Here is a 19,780-nt window from a genome sequence, read left to right as displayed (position 1 = left end):
GGCCACCAGCCCTGGTCTGGCTGCTTCAAAGCCGCACCATGCAGGCCCCCTGCTCCACGGGCACACACACGTGTGCGTTCACACGCGTGCCCATGCGTGTCCGTGTGTGTCCATGCGTGCCCGTGTCCCGCTGTCCCTCTCGGGTCTTTTTGCGGTCTGGGCTTGCTGTCCCCTCCGCGGCACTCAGGAAGCCCTTACCCCAAAAAGCATCCGCGGGGGACCCGCTCGCCGGGGGGACCCAAACCCCCTGGGGACAGAGGGGACACCGCGCACGGGGGTGCACGAGGCCGCCGGGACCCTCGGGTGGCGCTTGGGGGCCACACGGGGGGGGGTTGTTCCACATCGGCAGCTCATGGGTATGGGACAAGGTGGGGTGGCCGCGTGTCAGCGTGGGCAGGGAACGGGCACCAGCCGGGGCTCTTGTGCACGGGGCTGCACCGCCCTGAAGTGGGCACTGGGGTGCACGGGCACAGGGGTGCACGAGGATGCGCAGCCCCAAAGCATGCACAAGGACGCACAGGGGTGCACAGGGGTGCACAAGGATGCGCAGCCCCACAGTGTGCACATGGCTGTGCACAACCCCTGTGTCGCACCCCCACTGTGCGCACACCAGCCCGGGCCAGAGTCGCTCTGTGTGCACAGGGAAAGCACAAATGGCTGTGGCACTGCCCAAAGCACCACCAGGACCCTTGGCCCCACATCCACTTGTCCCCATGTCCCGTCATCGCCGTTCCTCATCCTCATGTCCCCCACATCCCCTTATCCTCTTGTCCCCTTGTTCTCTCATCCTCTTGTCCCCACATCTGCATATCCCCTCATTCCCTCATCCCTTTGTCCCATTGTCCCCTCATCCCCTCGTCCCCAGCAGCACCCCATGTCCATGGGTCTCCTCTCACCATCACACCCATTGCCAGCACCATCCGCTGTGACCGATGGTGACTCCATGGTAGATGTCACTGTGACCGATGTCCTTTGTCCCCCCTCCCATGCCTCTAAACCCATATCCCATGCTGGATCCCAGCGCTCCCAGTTTGGGTGCCCAGTTACCAGCACCAACAGCAACACTCTTGTTAGGGTTTCATGTGGTGCTTGCACACACACATGCACACATACATGCACACACACATGCACACACATGCACATACATGTGCATACATATACACAGGTGTGCCCCTCAGCAAAGCCCAGCTCCGTCACCCAGCCTGGGAGCAGCCGAGGGGGACATGGGGACATTGAGGACATCGTTGCAGCCCTGTCCCCCCCGGTGGCACCCAGGGAATGGAGTGAGGGGACTGGGGGGGCTGTTGGGGACTGGGGACACGGGGGTGATGCTGCCAGGGTGGAACAGGGCTTGAGGACAGCAGTGATGGTGGCTTGGGGGAACAGGGACTGTGGACATGAGAAGGGTGATGATGGCTGCAGGGGGATGGGGACTGGGGACAGGAGTGGCAGCAGTGGTGGCTGGGGGGGGTAGGGATTGGGGACAGGGACTGGGGACATGAGGGATGATGGATGGAGGGGAGACAGGGCTTAGGGACGATAAGGATGCTGGCTGGGTGGGGACATTGATCAAGGACAGGGCTTGGGGACATGAGTGATGCTGGGTGACGAGACAGGGACTGGAGACAGGGCTTGGGGACAAGCATGGTGATGGCTGTGGAGGGTTCAAGGTTGGGAGTCACGAGTGGTGCTGGATGGGGTACAGGGCTTGGGAACAGGAGCAGGAGCTGGCTGTGAGGGGAACAGGGTCTGGGTGCAGGAGAGGGGTGATGGTGTCTGCAGGGGGACAAGGCCTGGGGACAGGGTCTGGGGACATGAGTGATGGTGTCTGCAGGGGGACAGGAGCTGGACATAGGAGTGTGAGCAATGGGACAGGGGGACGGAGCTTGGGGACAGGAGTGGGAGGGATGTGTCAGGGACAGAAATCAGGGACAAGATCGATGCTGGGGGGGGACAGGGATCAAGGACAGGACTGGGGACACGAGTGACGGTGTTGGGAGGGCAGAGGCAGGGACGGGGACGGGGGACACGGTGATGGTGTCGGGGGGGTCAGGCCATGGTGACACGAGCCCTGGGGCGCTGACCCGCGGTTCCTGGCAAGGCTGTGGCCGTGTTTGCCCGGCACCGCACCGGTGGTGGTGACAGCCCTTGTCACCCCCCCGGGGCCCTGACCCCCCCCGGGCACCCTGACCTCCCCCCCCCCAGCAGCCTGAGGGCACCCATAGGCCACACGCTCATTGCTGGGGTGCTGTGGTGCACCCCGTTGTCCCCTTGGCCACCCCATCTGTATCCTCACGTGGCCCCGGCTGTGTTGTGTCCTGTCCTCTCGCAGGTCTGGGGACATCAGACAGCACCCAGCACCCCCCGGGGTGCAAACACCTCTGGGGACACCCATGAACCCCCTTGGTCTGGGTTTGAAGCCGCTCAGGGGTGGGCTCCATGTTCCCATGTCATGTATCCCAATGTCCCCATATCCCCATGTTCCCCCCATGTCCTCTCATTTCCCTATGTCCCATATCCCCATATTCCCATATCCTCATATTCCCATGTCCCCATATCCCCATGTTCCCCCATATCCCCATGTTCTCCCATGTCCCCATATCCCACATCCCCGTATCCTGTATCCCCATGTCCCCCCATGTCCCTATATCCCCATGTTCCCCCATGTCCCCATGTCGTCCCCGTGTCCCTATGGGGACACCGTGGTGATGCTGGTGTCAAGCGGGGTGAATCCCAACCGCAGGAATGTGGGTGCTAGTCCAGGCTGGCCGCAGGATCCCTCGGGAATGCTGGGCTCCCCCCGCCCCGGGCTGCCGGCAATCCCGGCGGCTCCGGCCAGCCCGTAATATCCAGGAATTAGCCGGGTGGCTCCGCACCAAAAATAACAGCGGGAAACGGGGGAGACACAGGGAGAATCCCACGGGATGGGGGCTGCCAGCTCCCGCCTGCCCCGGGATGAATCCTGGCGTTGGATCCCGAATCTCGACCCCTGGGGACTCCCCTGCTGAGGGGTTCCGTGGCCCGGGGTGGCCCCCGGGGATGGGGACAGGGGTATGGGGAGCCGGGGGGGTGTCCCCATGGGGTGCAGACGGGCTGACGGGGCTCTTGGTGACAGAGGGGACTGACTCTGTCCCCATCCCTGCACCCAGCCCATCCTGGTCCCAATCCTATCCCCACCCAATCTCTGCCCTCATTCCCATCCCTGTCTCTGTCCCATCCTCGTCCCATTTTGGTCCCCTTCCCCATCACCACCCCATCCCCATCCGTGTTCCCATCCCCATCCCTGTCCCCATCCCAGTCCCCATCCCCGTCCCCATCCCTGACCCTGTCCCATCCCCATCCCATCCCAGTCCCCACTCCCATCCCCACTCTATTCCCATCCCCGTTTCTGTCCCTCTCCCCATCCCACCCTCGACCCTGTCCCATCCCCATGCCATCCCATCCCAGTCCCCATTCCCATCCCCACTCTATTCCCATCCCCGTTCCTGTCCCTCTCCCCATCCCGTCCTCATCCGTATTCCTGTCCCCATCCTCATCCCATCTCACCCCCATCCCCATCTCCATCCCATCCCACCTGCCCAGGTGTGTATGTGCCAGATCTGTGTGCCCAGATGTGTGTGTGTCCAGATGTGCATGGGCATAGACCCGCCTGTCCCAGACGTGCGTCTGCCCAGATACGAGCGTGCCCAGATGTGTGTGAGTGCCCGAGTGTGCCCAGATGTGCTCTGGGTATGCCCAGACCCGCGTGTGCCCGGCCGCACGCGCTGCCCGACGTGTGCTCACACCCGTGTGTGCCCCCCCCCAGGTGGGTGCTGTGGGGCAGGACGGGGCCAAGGAGGGACGGACCCGGGGGGGGGGGGGGGGGGTCCCATGGGAGCACCAGGGTGCGTGTGAGCGCGCGGCGCGTGTGCGTGTGCACGGCGCTGCCGGCGGGGATGTGTCACCGCGCACACGCACACGGGGGGGGGGGACGGACCGGCTCCACCCGGGCACGTAGACACGCAGGAGGCGTCCGCGCGCTGTGGGGCACGCGGTGGGGCGGGGACGTGTCGGGGGTGGGAGGTGCCCCAGGGGTCACCTGGGGATACCCCCCCCCACGTGCTCGGGGTATCCCCGGCCCCCCCCCGTGCTCATTGTGTCCCGGGACACCCCCCCCGCAGTGCTCCATGTGACCCCCGGAACTCTCCTCCCGGTGCTCGCGGTATCCCGAGGACCCCCCCCCCGTGTTCACTTGGACCCGTTTCCCCCACGCGGTGCATCTCCGGGCCCCCCCATCCCGTGTTCGGTTTGTCCCTGGGGGACCCCTCTCTGATGCTCCGCATGTCCCCAGGACCCCCCCCCCCCCCCGGTATTGCTGTGTCCCGGGACCCCCCCTCTCGGTGCATCCGCGGGATCTCCATCGTGTTCCGTGCATCCCCGGGACGCTGCTCCGGTGCTCCGTGTGTCCCGGGACAACCCCCACGGTGCATCCCGGGGCCCCTTCCCCTCGTGTTCCGTGTGTCCCCGGGACCCCCTCCCCGTGTTCGGTTCATCCCCGTGGCCCCGCCATTGTCGTTGTGTCCCGGAACCCCCCCGTTCTCCCTGTGTCCCGGGACCCCCCTGTTCATTGTGTCCCAGGATTGATCCCCCCGGTGCATCCCCGGGAATTACCTCCCCCCCAACCCCGATCCTCCGTGTGATCCCGGGACCCCTCCGTTATCGCTGTGTCCCGGGACCGCCCGGCTTTGCTGCATCCCCCGTCGAACACATGGACGGACACGGACGGACCCACGGACACGGGCACACACGTGGGCACACGGACGGACACACGGACGCGGCCGCGGTCGGGCCGGGGCGGGCGGGGCCGGGAAGCGCCGTTGTGCAACGGCCCCGCTCCGCTATAAAGGGGGGGCCGCGGGGATGGAGCCGCCGACGGGACCGGACGGGACCCTCAGGGCGAGCCAGGTAAGGGGGGGATCCCCTGCACCCCACCTAGGGACACCCCTTGTCCCCGGATAGCCTTTGTCCTGGGACCCCATTCTCCTGGGACATCCCCCTCATGGGACACCCTTTGTCCCGGGACCTCCCCATCCCAGGACACCCCGACTGTGGGACACCCTTCCTCCCCGAGGGCCCCGCTTTGTCCCTGGGTACTACTCCCCTATGGCAGTTCCTTTGTCCTGGGACATCTCCCCATGGGATCACCCTTCTTCCGGAACACCCCCACCATGGGACACCCCCACCCCAGGACACCCCCACTTTGCCCCACACAGCTCCCCAGGGCCACCACCCCAAGGGACTCCCCAGCGCTGTGGGGAGCAGAGCGGGGGGACACGGGACCCCAGGGGACATGACAGACACCCGTCTCCTCCCGTATCTTCCCCATCCCCATGTCCGTGTCCCCATGTGCCCCCGTCCTCGTGCCCCCCCATTCCCATGTCCCCCATCCCATGTCCCCACCAGGGGTTCACTCCCCGCTCTCATTCCCCCCCCCCCGGAGGCTCCTCGGGCCGGTTTTGGGTCGCTCCCGTGTCCCAGCGCCGGTGCCATGTGGGGCCCGGCCGCGCCGCTCTGGGCGCTGCTGTGCCTGGGGCTGCCCGCGGCCGCGGGGCGCCCCGTGGGGCTGGACAGGGTGCGGGTGGACGCGAGGAACCTGATCCGCACCCTCAGCACCCGCCTCCAGCGCCTGCAGGTGAGGGGGGGACCCCAACGGGGACCCCGGTCAGGCAAGGGGAAGGGGGAGCCTCAGGGTGGTGCATGGGGGGCACCCAGAATGGAGGAGGGGACATGGGGGGGCCCCGAGGGGGGCATATGGAAGGAGGGGGGTGTCTGTGCCTCAATTGGGGGTCCCGGGGGGGGGGCGCATTATGGCTGGGAGGGTGTCTCTGAGGCACAGATTGCGGGTCCTTATGGGTGGGATGCTGGATACGGGGTCCCATGGGGTCCATTTAATGGGGGTGTCTGTGCTCTAACTGGGGGTCCCAGGGGAAGGGTCCCCATGGCTGAAGGGGTTAGGGGGTGCTCTGAGGCAGTGATTGGAGGTCCCCTGGGTGGGGATGCTGAATAGCAGGTCCCCATAGAGGGTCCTGTTGCTGAGGGGTCTGGGGGGACTCTGTGCCCTTGATAGGGGTCCCCAAGTGTGTGGGTCTGTGCCCAAAATCGGGGTCTCCAGGAGGGGTCCCCATGGCTGTGTGTGGTGGTGGGGTCTCTGGGCCTAGATTTGGGGTACCCAAGGGGGGGGCTGTCTCCTAGATAGGGGTCTCAGGAGGGGTATCCCCATGGCTGCGGGGGTCTCCATGCCCAGATGGGGGGTTCCAAATGACAGTTTGTTTAGGGGGGGGGTATTCCAAGGGGGAGATCCCCATGGCTTGGGGGGGGTCTGTCTATGCCCTGGATAGGGATGTTCCCAGGGGGGTAAATGCTGGGAGGGGGGATCCCCATGCCCAGATGTGGGGTTCCCAAGGCTGAGGAAGCTGAAGTGGGGCTCAGTGACCTGGATGGCTCGGGACCCCCATAGCTGGGGGAGGTGCCTATGGGAGGGGAGTCTATGGGGTGGGTGTCTAGGGGGGGTTGTCTGTGGGGGGGGGTGTCTGTGGGGGGGGTGTCTGTGGGGGGGGTGTCTGTGGGGGGGTGTCTGTGGGGGGGTGTCTGTGGGTGCTGACCCCCCCGTGTCTCCCCCGCAGCTGTTCCCGCTGGGGGTGCAGATCCGCGGGCTGGGGGCGGTGCTGGAGGGGCCGCCCCCCCCGCTGGGGCTGGGGGCGATGGGGCAGCGCCTGCAGCTCTTCCAGCGCCTGCTGGGGGCGCTGCCGGGAGGGGGCGCCGCGGGGGGGGCGCCGCTGGCGCAGGTGGCCACGGACCTGGAGACGCTGCGGCACCTGCTGGGGGCCATGGGCGCGCTCCTGCGCTGCCCCCCCCCGGCGCCGCCCCCCCCGGCGCCGCCCCCCGCCGTGGCCGAGGCGCCCCACACGGCGGCAGCGGTGACCCTGGCCCGGCTGCGCCGCTGCCTCGATGCGCTGGAGCGGGGGCTGGAGGGGGGGGACATGGGATGTTAGCGGGGGGGGGGCATGGGGGGAACGCGGGGCCTTAACGGGGGGAACATGGAGGGGACGTGGAGTGGGAGCCGGGGTGGTGACGCGCGGTAGATGGAGGGGGGGATCTGGGGTGTTGATTGGGTGGGAGAAAGGGGGAACACATGGGGACAATGCGGGGGGAGCTGGGATGTTAACGGGGAGAGATGGGACATAGGAGGACATGGGGTGTTAATGGGGGGGGGACACGGAGGGACATGGGGTGCTAAGGGGGGGGTGGACACAGAGGGACATGGGGGACCCAGAGGGGACACATGGGGGGGCCCCGGGCTGTTAACAGGGGACACGGGGGGACTGGACAAGCTGCTGTGATTGCTCTTATTTTATTGCTATTTTATTAATATTTCATTATTTGATTGTTATTTTATTGCTATTTCCTCATGTTCTTGTCCTTTTACTGTTATTTTATTACTATTGTATTGGTTTTTTCTTAGTAATTTATTAATATTTCATTATTTTACTGTCATTTTATGACCATATCATTATTTTAGTCTTTATTGTCATTTCATCATTCGTTGCTACTATTTATAGTAACATCAGATGTTGTATCACTATTTATTCATTATTTTACTGTTAATATTTTCCCATTTTATCGCTATTATTGTATCAAACTATGACCAAATTCTTATCATTACATTCGGATTTAGTTGGAATTAGTGATTAGCACTGAATTTTTATTCATTAAAATACTGTTAGCGTTAACTGTATGAAATTCTTTATTTATTATAACGGAATTCGTATTTTATTATCGTTATTAGTGGATTATTTCATTTTATAATTTATTAATGTTATTTTTATCAGTATTATCAAATTATTTATCATTAATTTATTACCATGGCATTATTATTGTTATTTGTATTAAATCCTTATTTTATCGTTATTATAATTGAGTTGTGGAATGCCCAATATTTCATTATCACATTATTACTAGTGTTGTTATTAGTATTATTGCCACTATTGAATTATTATCCAATTCCTATTATTTTATCATCATTTTACTATTGTTACTATTTTTATATTGAATGAGCACGGAATTATTCACTCTTGTGATTGAATGACGATGATGACGGTAACAATGGTGCTGATGGTGACAATGACCACGGTGGCGGCTGCTCCAGTGCCCCCGATCCCTCCTGGTGCAGCGACCCCAAAGGAGGGTCCGACCCAGGGGGCACCCCGGGACATGGGGTCACACGAGGTCACACGAGGTCACATTTGGGCTGATTCAGCCCCGGGGGGTCAGCAGCCACCAACACTGGGACACTGGGGGACACTGGGGGACACAGGGACAGGAAGGGGCACAGGGGGACATGGGGGGATACGAGGACATGGAAGGACAAGAGGGGACACAAGGATATGTGAAGGGACACAAGGAGACACGAGAGGTGACACGAGGGGGGCACATAAGGGGACACATGGGAGGGGGGGGACACCAGAGGACACAGGGACCTGAGGGCACCTTTTCTCCTCCAAAAGCTTTATATTAAAATATACTGCAATACTTTTACACGGGGCGGGGGGGGGGACACGGACCCATGGGGGGGTCCGGGTGCTGGGGGGGGTCTCAGCTCTCGAACCACTTGCTCCTCTTGGCCGCGGGGGGGTCACTGCCCAGGATCTTCCTCTTGTACCGCTCCACCAGGGCATTGAACCGGGCCTCGGCCCCCCCGGGGCCCTCCCTGCGAGCCTGAGGTGTGCGGGGTGAGATGGGGGGCTCCAACCCCCTCCCATCACCCCAAATCCACCCCCACCCAACCCACATGGGGGTTACCAAGCCCAACCCCCCCAATCCACCCACCCAAGAAAGGGGGAGCCCCAAATGTCACATGAGGTGGGGGGAAGGGTGGGGGGTCCCCAAAACCCCACCTGAGTCATCCCCCCATATACCCGAGGTAGGGGGGGTCCCCAAATCACCCCCCTCAGAGCCACCACGGGTAAGGGCAGCACAGGGGTAACCAAACACCCACCTCTCACCCATTCAAGGGGGTAAAGGATGAGGGTCCTCAACTTGCCCCCGATCCCTATGGAAGGATGGGGATCCCCAAACCCATGCCCCCACCCATCCAGTCACACTGGGGCTGCAGGGCCAGGGGAGAGGGTGAGGAGACCCTCGCCAGCACCCCCAGTTAGGGGGATCTGATCCCCCAAAAGCACAAGGAGGGGTTGGGGGGGGGGTCCTTACCTTAGGGGGGGGCACCTTGTGCTTCTCTTTCCTCCTCTGGGCTTTGGCCTTGGGCTGCTTCTGCTTGGGGGGGGGCTTCACCTTCCCCTTGTCCCGCTTCCTGGGGACAGGGAGCAAAGGGGCACCCATGGGTGCTCAGTACCCTCCTGGGTGGTAATATACCCCCATGGGTGCTGCCAACCAGCACCCAGAGGGGATTTGGGCACAGGAGGGGAGGGGGAAGATGGGGATCCCCCCAGCGGGGGGCAAGGAGGGAAGAAGAGAGGGGGATGAGGAAGAAGATGAAAAAGGAGGGAGGAAGAAGAGGAGGAAGTGGAAAGCAGGTGAAGGGGGGGGAGGAAGAGGAAGGGGGGAAGAAGAAGGGCCCCCCTGTACCTGATCTTGGGCCCTCGGTGCGAGGGCAGCGCCAGCACCTTCCTCCTTGTGGACCCGTCCGGAAGTGTCACCCTCCCTGCGTGTGGATCCGTGCGGAACCCGGACCAGGGCTGGGGGGGCTCCGTGGTGGCGGAGGAGGGGTTCGGGGGGTCCTGCCCCCTGTCAGGTGCCCCCCTCTTCCCATGGGGCTTCTTCTGGGGTGCAGACGGTTCGGGGGTCGCTGCTGCCGCTTGCTTCTGCTTCAGCTTGAGCTGGGGGGGGGAGAAGGGTGAGCAATGGGGATGGGGGGGATGGGGGGGGGGACCCAAAAGGGTGAGGGGCACCCACGAGGCTGCGCTGGGTTCGCTGCTCCTTCAGTTTCAGCTTCCGCCGGTCCTCGAGGGAGAACTCCACGATGGGACGCTGTGGGGCAGGAAGGGCGATGAAAAGAGGGGTGAAGGGGGGGAAAATGGGGGGGATGAATGGGGGAATTATCAATGGGGCAGGATATGAATGGGGTAATGAACATGAATGGGGGACACACAAATGGGGGGCACCGACCTAGGGATTGAGAGGGACAGATGGGGACCAACTCCCCAAAAGGGCATGGGGAGGGCCCTATAGGGCAGAGTGGGAGCGCATGGAGGGGCCCTGCTGGGGGGAGGACTTGTGGGGGAATAGGGGTGCAGGAAGAAGGGGGTTAAAGAGTGGGTATAAGGATCCCAATGAGATTACAGGAGTGTGGATGGTTGATATAGGGGTGCTGTTGAGGGGTAAAAGGGTGCTGGTAAGGATACAGGGGTGATGGGGTGCTATAGCGGTGCAGGGAGTTATAGGGGCAAGGGGGGGGGGATTAAGGTTGCAGGGTGGTTATAGGGGTGCTGGGGGGTGATATAGGGGTGAGTGGGTTATAGGGGTGCTCTGGGGGGTTATTGGGGTACAAGGGGGATATTGGGGTACTGGGGATGGCTATAGGGGGCTGGTGACAGAGGGGCCTCCCAAGCACTCTCAGGTAAAGTGCATGGTCTGGGTGGGCCGTGGATACCCCAGGGGGGTTCAGCGCCCCCCCTGCCCCCCACCTTGTGCGCCCCGAAGAGCCGGGGGTTGTTGTTGATGCTGCGCAGGGCCCCCAGCGCCTCCTCGTGCGCCTCGAAGCCCACGAAGGCGAATCCCAGCGACTGCCCCTGGCCCCGCTGCTCCCGCATCACCCGGCACTGCGGGGCGGGGGGCACAGGGGGGAGATGGGGACACATGGGGGGGGACAGCCAGAGCTGCTGCACCCCCAAACACACCCTTGGGGGGACACAGAGCACAGGGGACACTGGGGGGAGATGGATGAGGGGGGGAAGGACACCCACTACGTCTGCACCCCATCACCCCCAAACCCACACAGAGGGGACACTGGGGGGGACGACACCCAGAGCCTCTGTACCCCCAGAAACCCATCTCAGAGGAGACACAGTGGGACATGGGGAGACACACCAACCCCCTCTGCACCTCTAAAACCCTCCCCAGTGGGGACAGAGAGCACAGGGGCACGTGGGGGGGGACACAGGGGGCACACTGGGGGGACACCCACCTCCCGTGCACCCCAAAACCCACCCCACAAAGGACACATGGGGGACAAACACTGCCTCTGCCCGCAAACCTGCTCCCATGGGAGACACAGAGCATGGGAGGATAGTGGGGGGGGACACAGAAAGGGGGACACCCACATCCCCTGCACCCCAAAGCCCACCCCAGAGAGAACACAGGGGGGACACCCACTGATTCTGCCTCCCAACCCCTCTCCCAGTGAGGTGAGGCCCCAGCGCACAGGAGCACGCAGGGGTGTCCCGGGGAGTGGGGGGGGGGGGTCCCCACCTCCTTGATGCAGGGGCCCTTGCCCCCCCCCAGGAGGCGGCGCAGGACCTGGCGCAGGCGGGTGCTGTCGATGGCCTTGGGCAGGTTGTGGATGCAGAGCCGGGTGCGCGACACGAAGATGTTGGGGTTCCGCAGCTTCTGCGCCTTCAGCTCCTCAAACTGGGGGGATGGGGGGGTCAGTGGGGGCCGCGGTACCCCAAAACGGGAGGGGGGGGACGGGACACACACAGGGTGTTGCAGGGGTCACACTCACCCGAGCGCGCTTGGCCATGTCAGCATCGCTCACCCCCTCTGCTGCCTTCGTCCCGGGCCGGATCACTGCGGAGTGGGGAACACAGGGGGAATAAAAGGGTTTGGGGGGATAAAAAGGGAGATGGGGGTGGGGATAAAAGGAGTTTGGGTTTGGGGGAGGCAGAAAGGGGGGTTGGGGAGGTAAAAAAGGAGGTTCGGGGGGAGAAAGGGTGGTCGGAGGGGCTAAAAAGGGGATTTGGAGGGCAAAAAGTGGGTTCGGGGGTAGAAAAAGGGATTTGGGGGGGCAAAAAATGGGGTTTGGATGGGCCAAAAATGGGGTTTAGGGGGTAAAAAGGGTTTTGGGGGAGCAGAAAAGGGGGTTCCAGGGGCCAAATAGGAGGGGGTTGGGGGAAAAAAAGGAAGTGGGGGCAAAAGAGGGTTTATGGGGGGGCAAAAAAAGGTTGGGGGGCAAACCCCGGGTATTTTGAAGGGGGAAAAGGTGGCTCAGGGGAACAAAAAGGAGCATTTGGAGGGCAAAAGAGCAGTTGGAGGGGGGAAATGGGGGTGTGGAGGCAACAAAAGGGGGCTCGGGGATGTAAAGCCCAGGGATGTGGGTGAAAAATAATGGGATTTGGGAGCACAGAGGGGGTTGGGGTGCAAAAAGGTGGTCTGGGGGGCACAAAGGGGGGGTCACAGGGGTAAGGGGGTGTTTGGGGGTCCCCACTCACAGCCCTCCCGCGCCAGGTAGAGGTTCCGGGTCCCCGCTGGCTTCGGCTCCTTGCGGCTCCGCAGCTCCCGCGCCTCCTCCCGGGTCACGGCCCGGTCCATGCGGAGCAGGCGCCCGTCCAGGCGCAGGCCGCCCCCCTGCACCGGTGAGAACCCATTGGGAACCCCACAATAGGGGGGTGACCCCTAGAATGGGGGGGGGGGGCCAAAGGTAACCCCTGAACCCATAGGGGTGGGACGGTGATGCTCCAGCCCCCCTGATGTCACTCCTGGGGTTCCTCTGTCACCCTGGGGGCGTCCCTTATTGCCTTGTGAGGTCCTTTGTCACCTATGGGGGTTCCTTGCCACCCTGGAGAGGGGTCCCTTGTCACCCTATTGGGGGTCTCTATCACCCTAGGGTGTTGCTTATTGCCCTACCGTGGTTCCCTGTCACATTGGGTGGTCCTTTATTGCTCTGGGCAGGGGGGCTCTTGTTGCTCTGGGGGTTCCCTCTGTTATAGGGGGGGTTCCTTGCCACCCTGGGGTGTCCTTATTGCCCTGAGGGGGTCCCTTGCCACCCCACGAGGTGTCCCTCTGTTACCCGGAGGCAGTCCCTTGTTGCCCTGAGGGGCTCCCTTATTGTCCTGGGGGGATGGGGGGCTTTTGTCACCTATGGGGTTCCTTGTGGACCCAGGGGGGGCCTTATTGCCCTGAAGAGGTCCCTTGTCACCCTGGGTTGGGCCCCTCATCATCTATGCGGGTTCCTTGTCACCCTGGGGGGGGTCTCTTTATTGCCTTGGGGGGTTGCCTTTGTCACCAGGAGGGATCCCATTGCCACCCGGGGGGTCCCTCATCACCCCAAAGGGGTCCCTTTGTCACCTACGGGGGTCTCTCATCCCCTGGGGGGGTCCCTGTCCCCCCTCTCACCTCCCCATCGCCCTGAGCAGCCTCAAGGCACTTCTGGGCAGCTTCTTGTGTCTGGAACTGGGCGAAGGCACAACCTGGGGGCAGAAAGGGGGTTCCTGGGGGGGAACAAAGGGGGTGCCCCCCCTCCAGTGCCCCCCTCCCCCCCGTTACCTTTGGAGTGCTCGGTGTCGGGGTGCAGCACCACCCGCACGTACTTGAGCTCCCCAAAGCGCTGCAGCAGCGCGCCCAGCGCCTCCTCCTCCGTGTCAAAGGACAGGTTCCTAAGGGGGGGGGGGGGGGGCACACGAGTGGCTGTCAGGGGGGAACACGGGGCCCCCCACATCCACAGTGACCCCCCAATAGCAGGGGGGACCTCAAAGAGTGCCCCCCCCCCCCCCATTGCAGCACTCACCGGATGAACACGGTCCTGCCCTCACCCACGTCAGATGGGGGGGCCCCCCCCCGGCCACGGCGCTTTTTGGGTGTCTTCACAGCTGCGGATGGATGGGGGGGGCTTGGGGGGTCACTGCTGACCCCCGCCAGTGTGGGGAGAGCCCCAGACCCCCAGAGAGACCCCCCCAGACCCCAACAGGAACCCCCTCAAATCCCATGGGCAAACCCCCAATCCAATGGGAGACAACCCCCATACTTCCAGAGGAACACCCCCAATCCCACAGAAACACCCCCAGACTCCTGGGTAGCCCCCCCCAAATCCCAGGGGCAGCTCCTCAGATGAGACCCCCCGCAGATCCACTGGGAACCCCTCCAATCCAAGGGGAAACCTCCCCCAAATCCCCGGGGCATTTCCCACCCCAATCCCAATGGAGTCCTCTCCATCACCAGGGAACCCCTAAAATCCCAGGGAAACCCTCCCCAAAGGAAAACCCCCAGACCTCCAGGATAGGACCCTCAATACCAGAGGACCCCCCCCACCCAATCAAGGGAAGCCCACCCTAGATCCTATAGGAACCCCACCATACCCCCAGGATAAATCCCACCCCCGTCCCCCAAACCCCCATGGCAGCACCCAAATCCCAGGGGAGACCTCTCCAGACTCCCAGGGATCCCCCCAAGGGCCCCCCCCTACATCCACTGGGGAAAGCGTCAAACCCATTGGCAGCCCCCCAAGGGAACCCCCCCCAGACAACACCCCCCCCCCCCCCAAGCCCCATGGCAGCACCCAAATCCCAGAGGAAACTCCCCCAGACCCCCAGAAGAGCCCCCTCAATCCAAGGGGAGCTCCCCCACCCTCCTCTAACCCAGCCACTGCCACCCTCATCCACCCAGAGTAGAACAAACCTTCATCCTGCTCATCTTCATCCTCTTCCTCATCCTCCTCCTGCTCACTGTGATCCTCACTGCCTCCATCATCACCTTCTTCCTCCTCTTCTTCTCCCTCTTCCTCTTCCTTTTCCTCCTCTTCCTTTTCTTCCTCATCCTCCTCTTCTTCCTCTTCCTTTTCCTTCTCCTTCTTCTCTCCACCCCCCCCAGGTTCCTCCTTGCCCCCTGCACAGCACCAGGTACCAGCAGTGACCATGACCCCAAGTAACCCCCTGTGCCCCCCACAAAGACCACCAATGGGGTCCAAACACCCCCAAAACCACTTGGAGGGGGTTCCCCCGCCAGGCCTGGGGGGGGTTTAAGGTGCTCAGGGGGCTTATGGGGTGCAGGACCCTCACCCTGGGTCCCCTCTGTTGCCTGGTACTTGTCCTTGGCCACAGCCCAATCCACAGCCACCGGCCGCCCTGGGGAGGCAAAGGGACATGGGAGGACCCCATTAGTGCCCCCCACTTCCGAGGGACCCCCCAAAGCCTCCTGACTCCCCCCCATCCCCCAAACCTTTAATCTCCTTCATGTTCATCCCCCGAAGCGCTTTGGTTGCTTCCAGCACATTCCTGAGCTGCACGAAGGCGAATCCTCGCATCTTCCCATCTGCCGAGAGCCTGGAATGCTGCTCCGAACCCCCCCATGCTGCTCCACGTCCCCCCAGCATCCCCCACATCCAACCTGCCCTTTGGGGGGGGGGGGGGGGCAGCACCCCAAACCCCACCCCTATGATGCAGGGGGGGGTGGGATTTACCTGCCTTCTTGGGGATGTTCACCTCCAGCACGGAGCCATAGGGCGAGAAGAGATCCCTCAGCTCCTCCTCCGAGCACTATGGGGGGAGAGGGGGGGGCCAGGGGGTGAACTGGGGGTCCCCAACCCCCCCCCCCAGGCCCTCTCAGGACCCCCCCAAACCTTGAAGCTGAGGTTGCGGACGATCAAACGCGCTTTCCTGGATGCCGGCCGGGGCTGCTTCGCCTGCGGGGGGGTCCCTGTGGGGGCAATGGGCATTGAGGGCGCTCGGCTCCGCTCTGGGGGTGCAGGATGGGATCGGGGACCCCCCGCTCACCTCCTGCCTCCTGCTCTGCCCCCCCCCGGCGGGGTCTCTGTCCCCGGTGCCGGGCAGGGGTCACGGTCAGGCGGTGGCTGCCCCATGGCGGGGGCTCCTCAAGGGCTCTTTGGGCGTCCTCAGCCAGGGAGAAGGTGACGTAGCCAAAGCCGCGGCACCTCTGGGTGCCTGGGGGGGGCAAGAGGGGAGAAAGGGGGGGCCAACCGCTGACACCCCAAATATTGCCCCTCCTGACCCCCCCTTCCTGGCACCCCCAAACTGGGGGTCACAAATGTGACCTCCCCCATTCAATAGTCCTAGACAATGGCTCCGGGGGGTCCCCATGACCCCCAAATCCTGCCCCCCCAAATTCCTGCCCCAAAGTGTCCTCTGGGACCCCTCAATAAACGGGTCTCAGCACACATCAGCACCCCTAAACCCATGTCCCAGGTCTTTGGAGCCCCCCAAACCCTGGTCCCGACCCCCCAAACCCTGGTCCCAGGCCCCCAAATGCTGGCTCTGGGTCCCTCCTCGGTCCCAGCCCCGCTCAGCACACCCTAGACCTCAGTCCCAGGCCACTCAGCCCCCTAAACCCGTGCTCCCAGAGCTTGACCGCATCCCCTCCTCCAGCCCCCGTAAAGCCCCTCGGCCCCGACCCGTAGCCCAGTCCCAGCGCTCCTCCGTGGTCCTGGTCCCCTTCGTCCCCCCTAAACCCCATTCCCAGTCCCCCCAATCCCCCAGACCCTGGTCCTAACCCCCTCCAGATCCCCAGACCCCAGTCCTGGTCCCCCCACACCGCGGTCTCAGCCCCCTTCAGCCCCCCCAGACTCCCGTCTTGGCCCCTCTCAGCACCCCCGACCCCAGTTCCGGGTCTCCCAGACCCCAAACCTCACTCCCAGGCTCCCCAGCCCCAGGTCCCGGCCCCCCCGGACCCTTCTCGGTGACGACGAAGCCGCGTCGCAGAGGCCCGATGCTCTCGAAGAGCCGCTGCAGCTCCGCGTCGGTGGCGGCCGCGGGCAGGCCCCGCACCAGCACCGTGCGGCTGCAGGGCGCCGCCATCTTGGACCGCGCGGGGGAGGGGGGGAGGGGGTGGGACAGAGCGGAGCCCTGGGGGGGAGAGCGCCCCCTGGCGGCGCGGAGGGGAACCGCGGGGTGAAGGATGCGGCGGGGTTTTGGGGGTCCCACGTGGGGGGACACACGCACACAGAGGGACTTGGGGTGCACATCCCAGGGGTCAGTTGGGGGGTCTCGGGGGATCCTATGGGGTCTCAAGGGTCCCATCACAGGGACGCTGGGGATCAAGGAAGGTTTGGGGTCCTTTTCCCAAGGGTGGGAGGGATCGTGGGGGTCCCATCCCAGGGGTGTGGGGGGGTATCGGGGGTCCCATTGTACAGGCTGTGGGGTCAGGGGGCTCGGGGCTCCCCTACTAAGGGTTAGAGGGGGTCTTGGGGGTCCTATACCAGGGGTCATAGGGGTCGTGGTGGGGTTTGAGGGTCCCATCCAGGGGTCATGGGGAGGTGTTGTGAGGACTTGGGGGTCCCATCACATGGACTTGTGTGGGCCAGATGGAGGTCAGGGTCTTGTCCCAGGAGTCATGGGGTGGTTAAGGGGGGGTCACAGTGTGGAGGCACCCCCTGTTGTGGGGGTCCCGCGGGGTCACGCTCACTCCCTTTGTGCGTGGCACTTTATTGGGTACAAGGGGGGGGCACCCCCTACTGCCCCCCCAGCGCTGGGAGGGGAGGGCTTGTGGAAGAGGGGGCCCTGGGGCACGGGAGGGGGGCTCAGATTGTCACCATTGGAGGGGGGGGGTGTCCCCAGGTTGTCATCAACATTTGGGGGGCTCAAGGACATGGGGGGCTTCAGGTTCTTGCCCATACTTGGGGGGGTCACAGGGACCTGGGGGGCAGCTGAGGGGGGGGTCCCCAAGTTCTCATCAGCACAAGGACATGGGGGGTGCTTTGATGTCACCCGTATTTGGGGGTCCCTGGGACCTTGGGGGGGTTTGGGGGAGTCCCAGGTTGTCATCAGCACTTGGGGGTCTCAAGGACATGGGGGGTCCCAGGACCTGGGGGGCAGATGAGGTCTCTTGGGGAGGTCTCCAGAGCACTTGAGGGTCCGAGGGGGGGTCCCAGCCCCACTGGGTGCCCCCAGCACCATGGGGGAGTTTGGGGGTGCCCCCCTACAAGTCTATGGTGTCACTGCCCTGTGGGGACAGCGGGACACTGTCCTGGATCCCCAGGGACGTCGCGGTGGCCCCAGTGCCGGAGGAGGAGAGGTGCAAGGGGGGGGCACCCGTGGGGCTGGGTCCTGCGGTGGTGGTGCCAGGACTTGGGGCCGTGGTTGTGGCAACGCTCGGGGTTGTGGGTGCTCCAAGAGGTGCTGCGGTTGTGCCAAGAGCTGGTGCGCTGCTGGTGCCAAGGCTTGAGGTCGTGGTTGAACTAACGCTTGGGGCCATGGTTGTGCCAACCCTTGAGGTCACGGTTGTGCCAAGCCTTGATGTTTTGGTTGCTCCAACACTTGGGGTCGTGGTTGTGTTGAGATCCAGAGTCATGGAGGTACCAGCACTGGGGGTTGTGGTTGTGCCAACACTTGATGTCTTGGTTGTACCAACGCTGGGGGTTGTGGTTGTGCCAACACTTGATGTCTTGGTTGCACCAACGCTGGGGGTTGTGGTTGTACCAACACTTGATGTCACAGTGGTACCAACACTTGGGGTTGTGGTTGCTCCAAGAGTTGTGGTTGCACCAAGACCTGGGGCCGTGGCTGTATCAAGACCTGGTGTGCTGGTGGTGCCGGTACTTGATGTCGTAGTGGTACCAACACTTGATGTCACGGTTGTGCCGATGCGTGAGGTGCTGGTGGTGCTGAGCTCTGGTTTGCCGGCTGTGCTGGTTGTGCTGAGCACCGCTGCACTGGTTGTGGTGGCTCCGGGTGCACTGGTGGTGCCGGGACTTGAGGTCATGGTTGCGTCAAGACTTGATGTTGAGGTTGCGCCAAGACTTGGGGCCACGGACACGCCGAGACTTTGGGTCACGGTTGGGCCAAGGCTCGTTGTTATGGTTGGGTCAAGAGCTGGTGCCATGGTAGTGCCAAGACTTGAGGTCACGGTTGTCACAAGGCTTGGTGGTGTGGCTGTACCCGTGCTCGAGGTCAAGGCTGTCCCAGGGCTCGAGATCAAGGTTGTGTCAAGACCGGAGCTCAGGATCGAGTCGAGATTCGACGTCAAGGTTGCCCCAAGACTCGACAACGTCACGGACGTCCCAAGACTCGACGTCAGGGTTCCTTCCACACTCGGGACCGTGGCCTTGCCGCTCCCCCCCAACCCGGCGCCCCCATTGCCCCCTGTTCCCAGCCCATTCCACCCCATTCCCAGCCCATTCCAGCCCAACCCGCCCGCGTCCCGGCCGATCCCAGGCCGCGCTCCCAGCGCCTCGTCGATGCTGCGCCGCAGGTTGATGGGCGTCGGGGGCCGGTACCCGGCCGTGGGGTCCACGTCCCCCTCCGTGGCCTCGGGGGGTGCCCCGCTGCTGGACCCCCCCCCCGCCTCCCCGCCTCCCGCCTCGCCGCCCCCCTCCGGCTGCTCCGCGGGGCGCTGCGGCGACATCGGCTTGACCATGGCCATGGTGGCCACCGTGCCCCCCATGGCCACCTCCGCCACCCGGCAGCCCAGCTGCAGCCCCCACCACCCCCACGGCCCCTGCGGCGCCGCTCCCGCCCACCCCATGGCCATGAGCACCCCATAGACCTGCAGCACGGCGCTGCCCACCGCCCCCAGCACCCCCACGGCGCCCCCGAGGAGCGCCCCCCCGCGGCAGCCGCCCCCGGCGGGCAGCGCCAGCGCCAGCCCCAGCGCCAGCGCCACGAACCCGCCCCGCGGCAGCAGCAGCAGCGCCCCCGCGCGGCCCAGCCCCGCCACCGCGAGCACGGCGCCGGCCGCCAGCGCCAGGTGCAGCAGCGCCAGCGCGGCCGGCAGGGGGCGCGCCAGGCCCCGCGCCAGCCCCCAGCCGAGGCACGGGAAGGGCAGCTCGAAGAGGAGGCGCGCGCAGGGCGCGGGGAGCAGCCCGCGCCGCTCGTACGGGTCCAGCAGCAGCGGGAACGCG

General features: G+C 63.9%; 1 protein-coding gene across 5 annotated transcripts; it reads right to left on the bottom strand.

Moving 5' to 3' along the window:
* Positions 1-8,538: 8,538 nt before the first annotated feature.
* Positions 8,539-16,741, bottom strand: RBM28 (RNA binding motif protein 28). 5 transcript variants are annotated; one of them, XM_080626047.1, is made up of 18 exons: positions 16,613-16,741; positions 15,702-15,869; positions 15,548-15,624; positions 15,389-15,464; positions 15,148-15,240; positions 14,988-15,053; positions 14,608-14,814; positions 13,721-13,802; positions 13,480-13,589; positions 13,330-13,403; positions 12,426-12,561; positions 11,720-11,784; positions 11,467-11,625; positions 10,683-10,817; positions 9,952-10,026; positions 9,625-9,875; positions 9,250-9,349; positions 8,539-8,754 (listed from the first exon to the last, which is right to left on the bottom strand). In XM_080626047.1, exons 1-18 carry the CDS (start codon positions 16,737-16,739, stop codon positions 8,632-8,634), a joined length of 2,124 nt encoding a protein of 707 aa, XP_080482173.1. In that variant the 5' UTR covers positions 16,740-16,741; the 3' UTR covers positions 8,539-8,631. The 5 variants fall into 5 exon arrangements, with proteins under 5 accessions (XP_080482173.1, XP_080482175.1, XP_080482174.1 ...); XM_080626049.1 differs by lacking the exon at positions 10,683-10,817; XM_080626048.1 differs by lacking the exon at positions 15,148-15,240.
* Between the last annotated feature and the right edge of the window lie 3,039 nt (positions 16,742-19,780).

The sequence above is a fragment of the Psittacula echo genome (genome assembly GCF_963264785.1).
Source record: "Psittacula echo genome assembly, chromosome: 1".
NCBI lineage: Eukaryota > Metazoa > Chordata > Aves > Psittaciformes > Psittacidae > Psittacula > Psittacula echo.
Note: the sequence above shows the minus strand (reverse complement) of the source record. Positions and strands in the feature narration are given on the sequence as shown.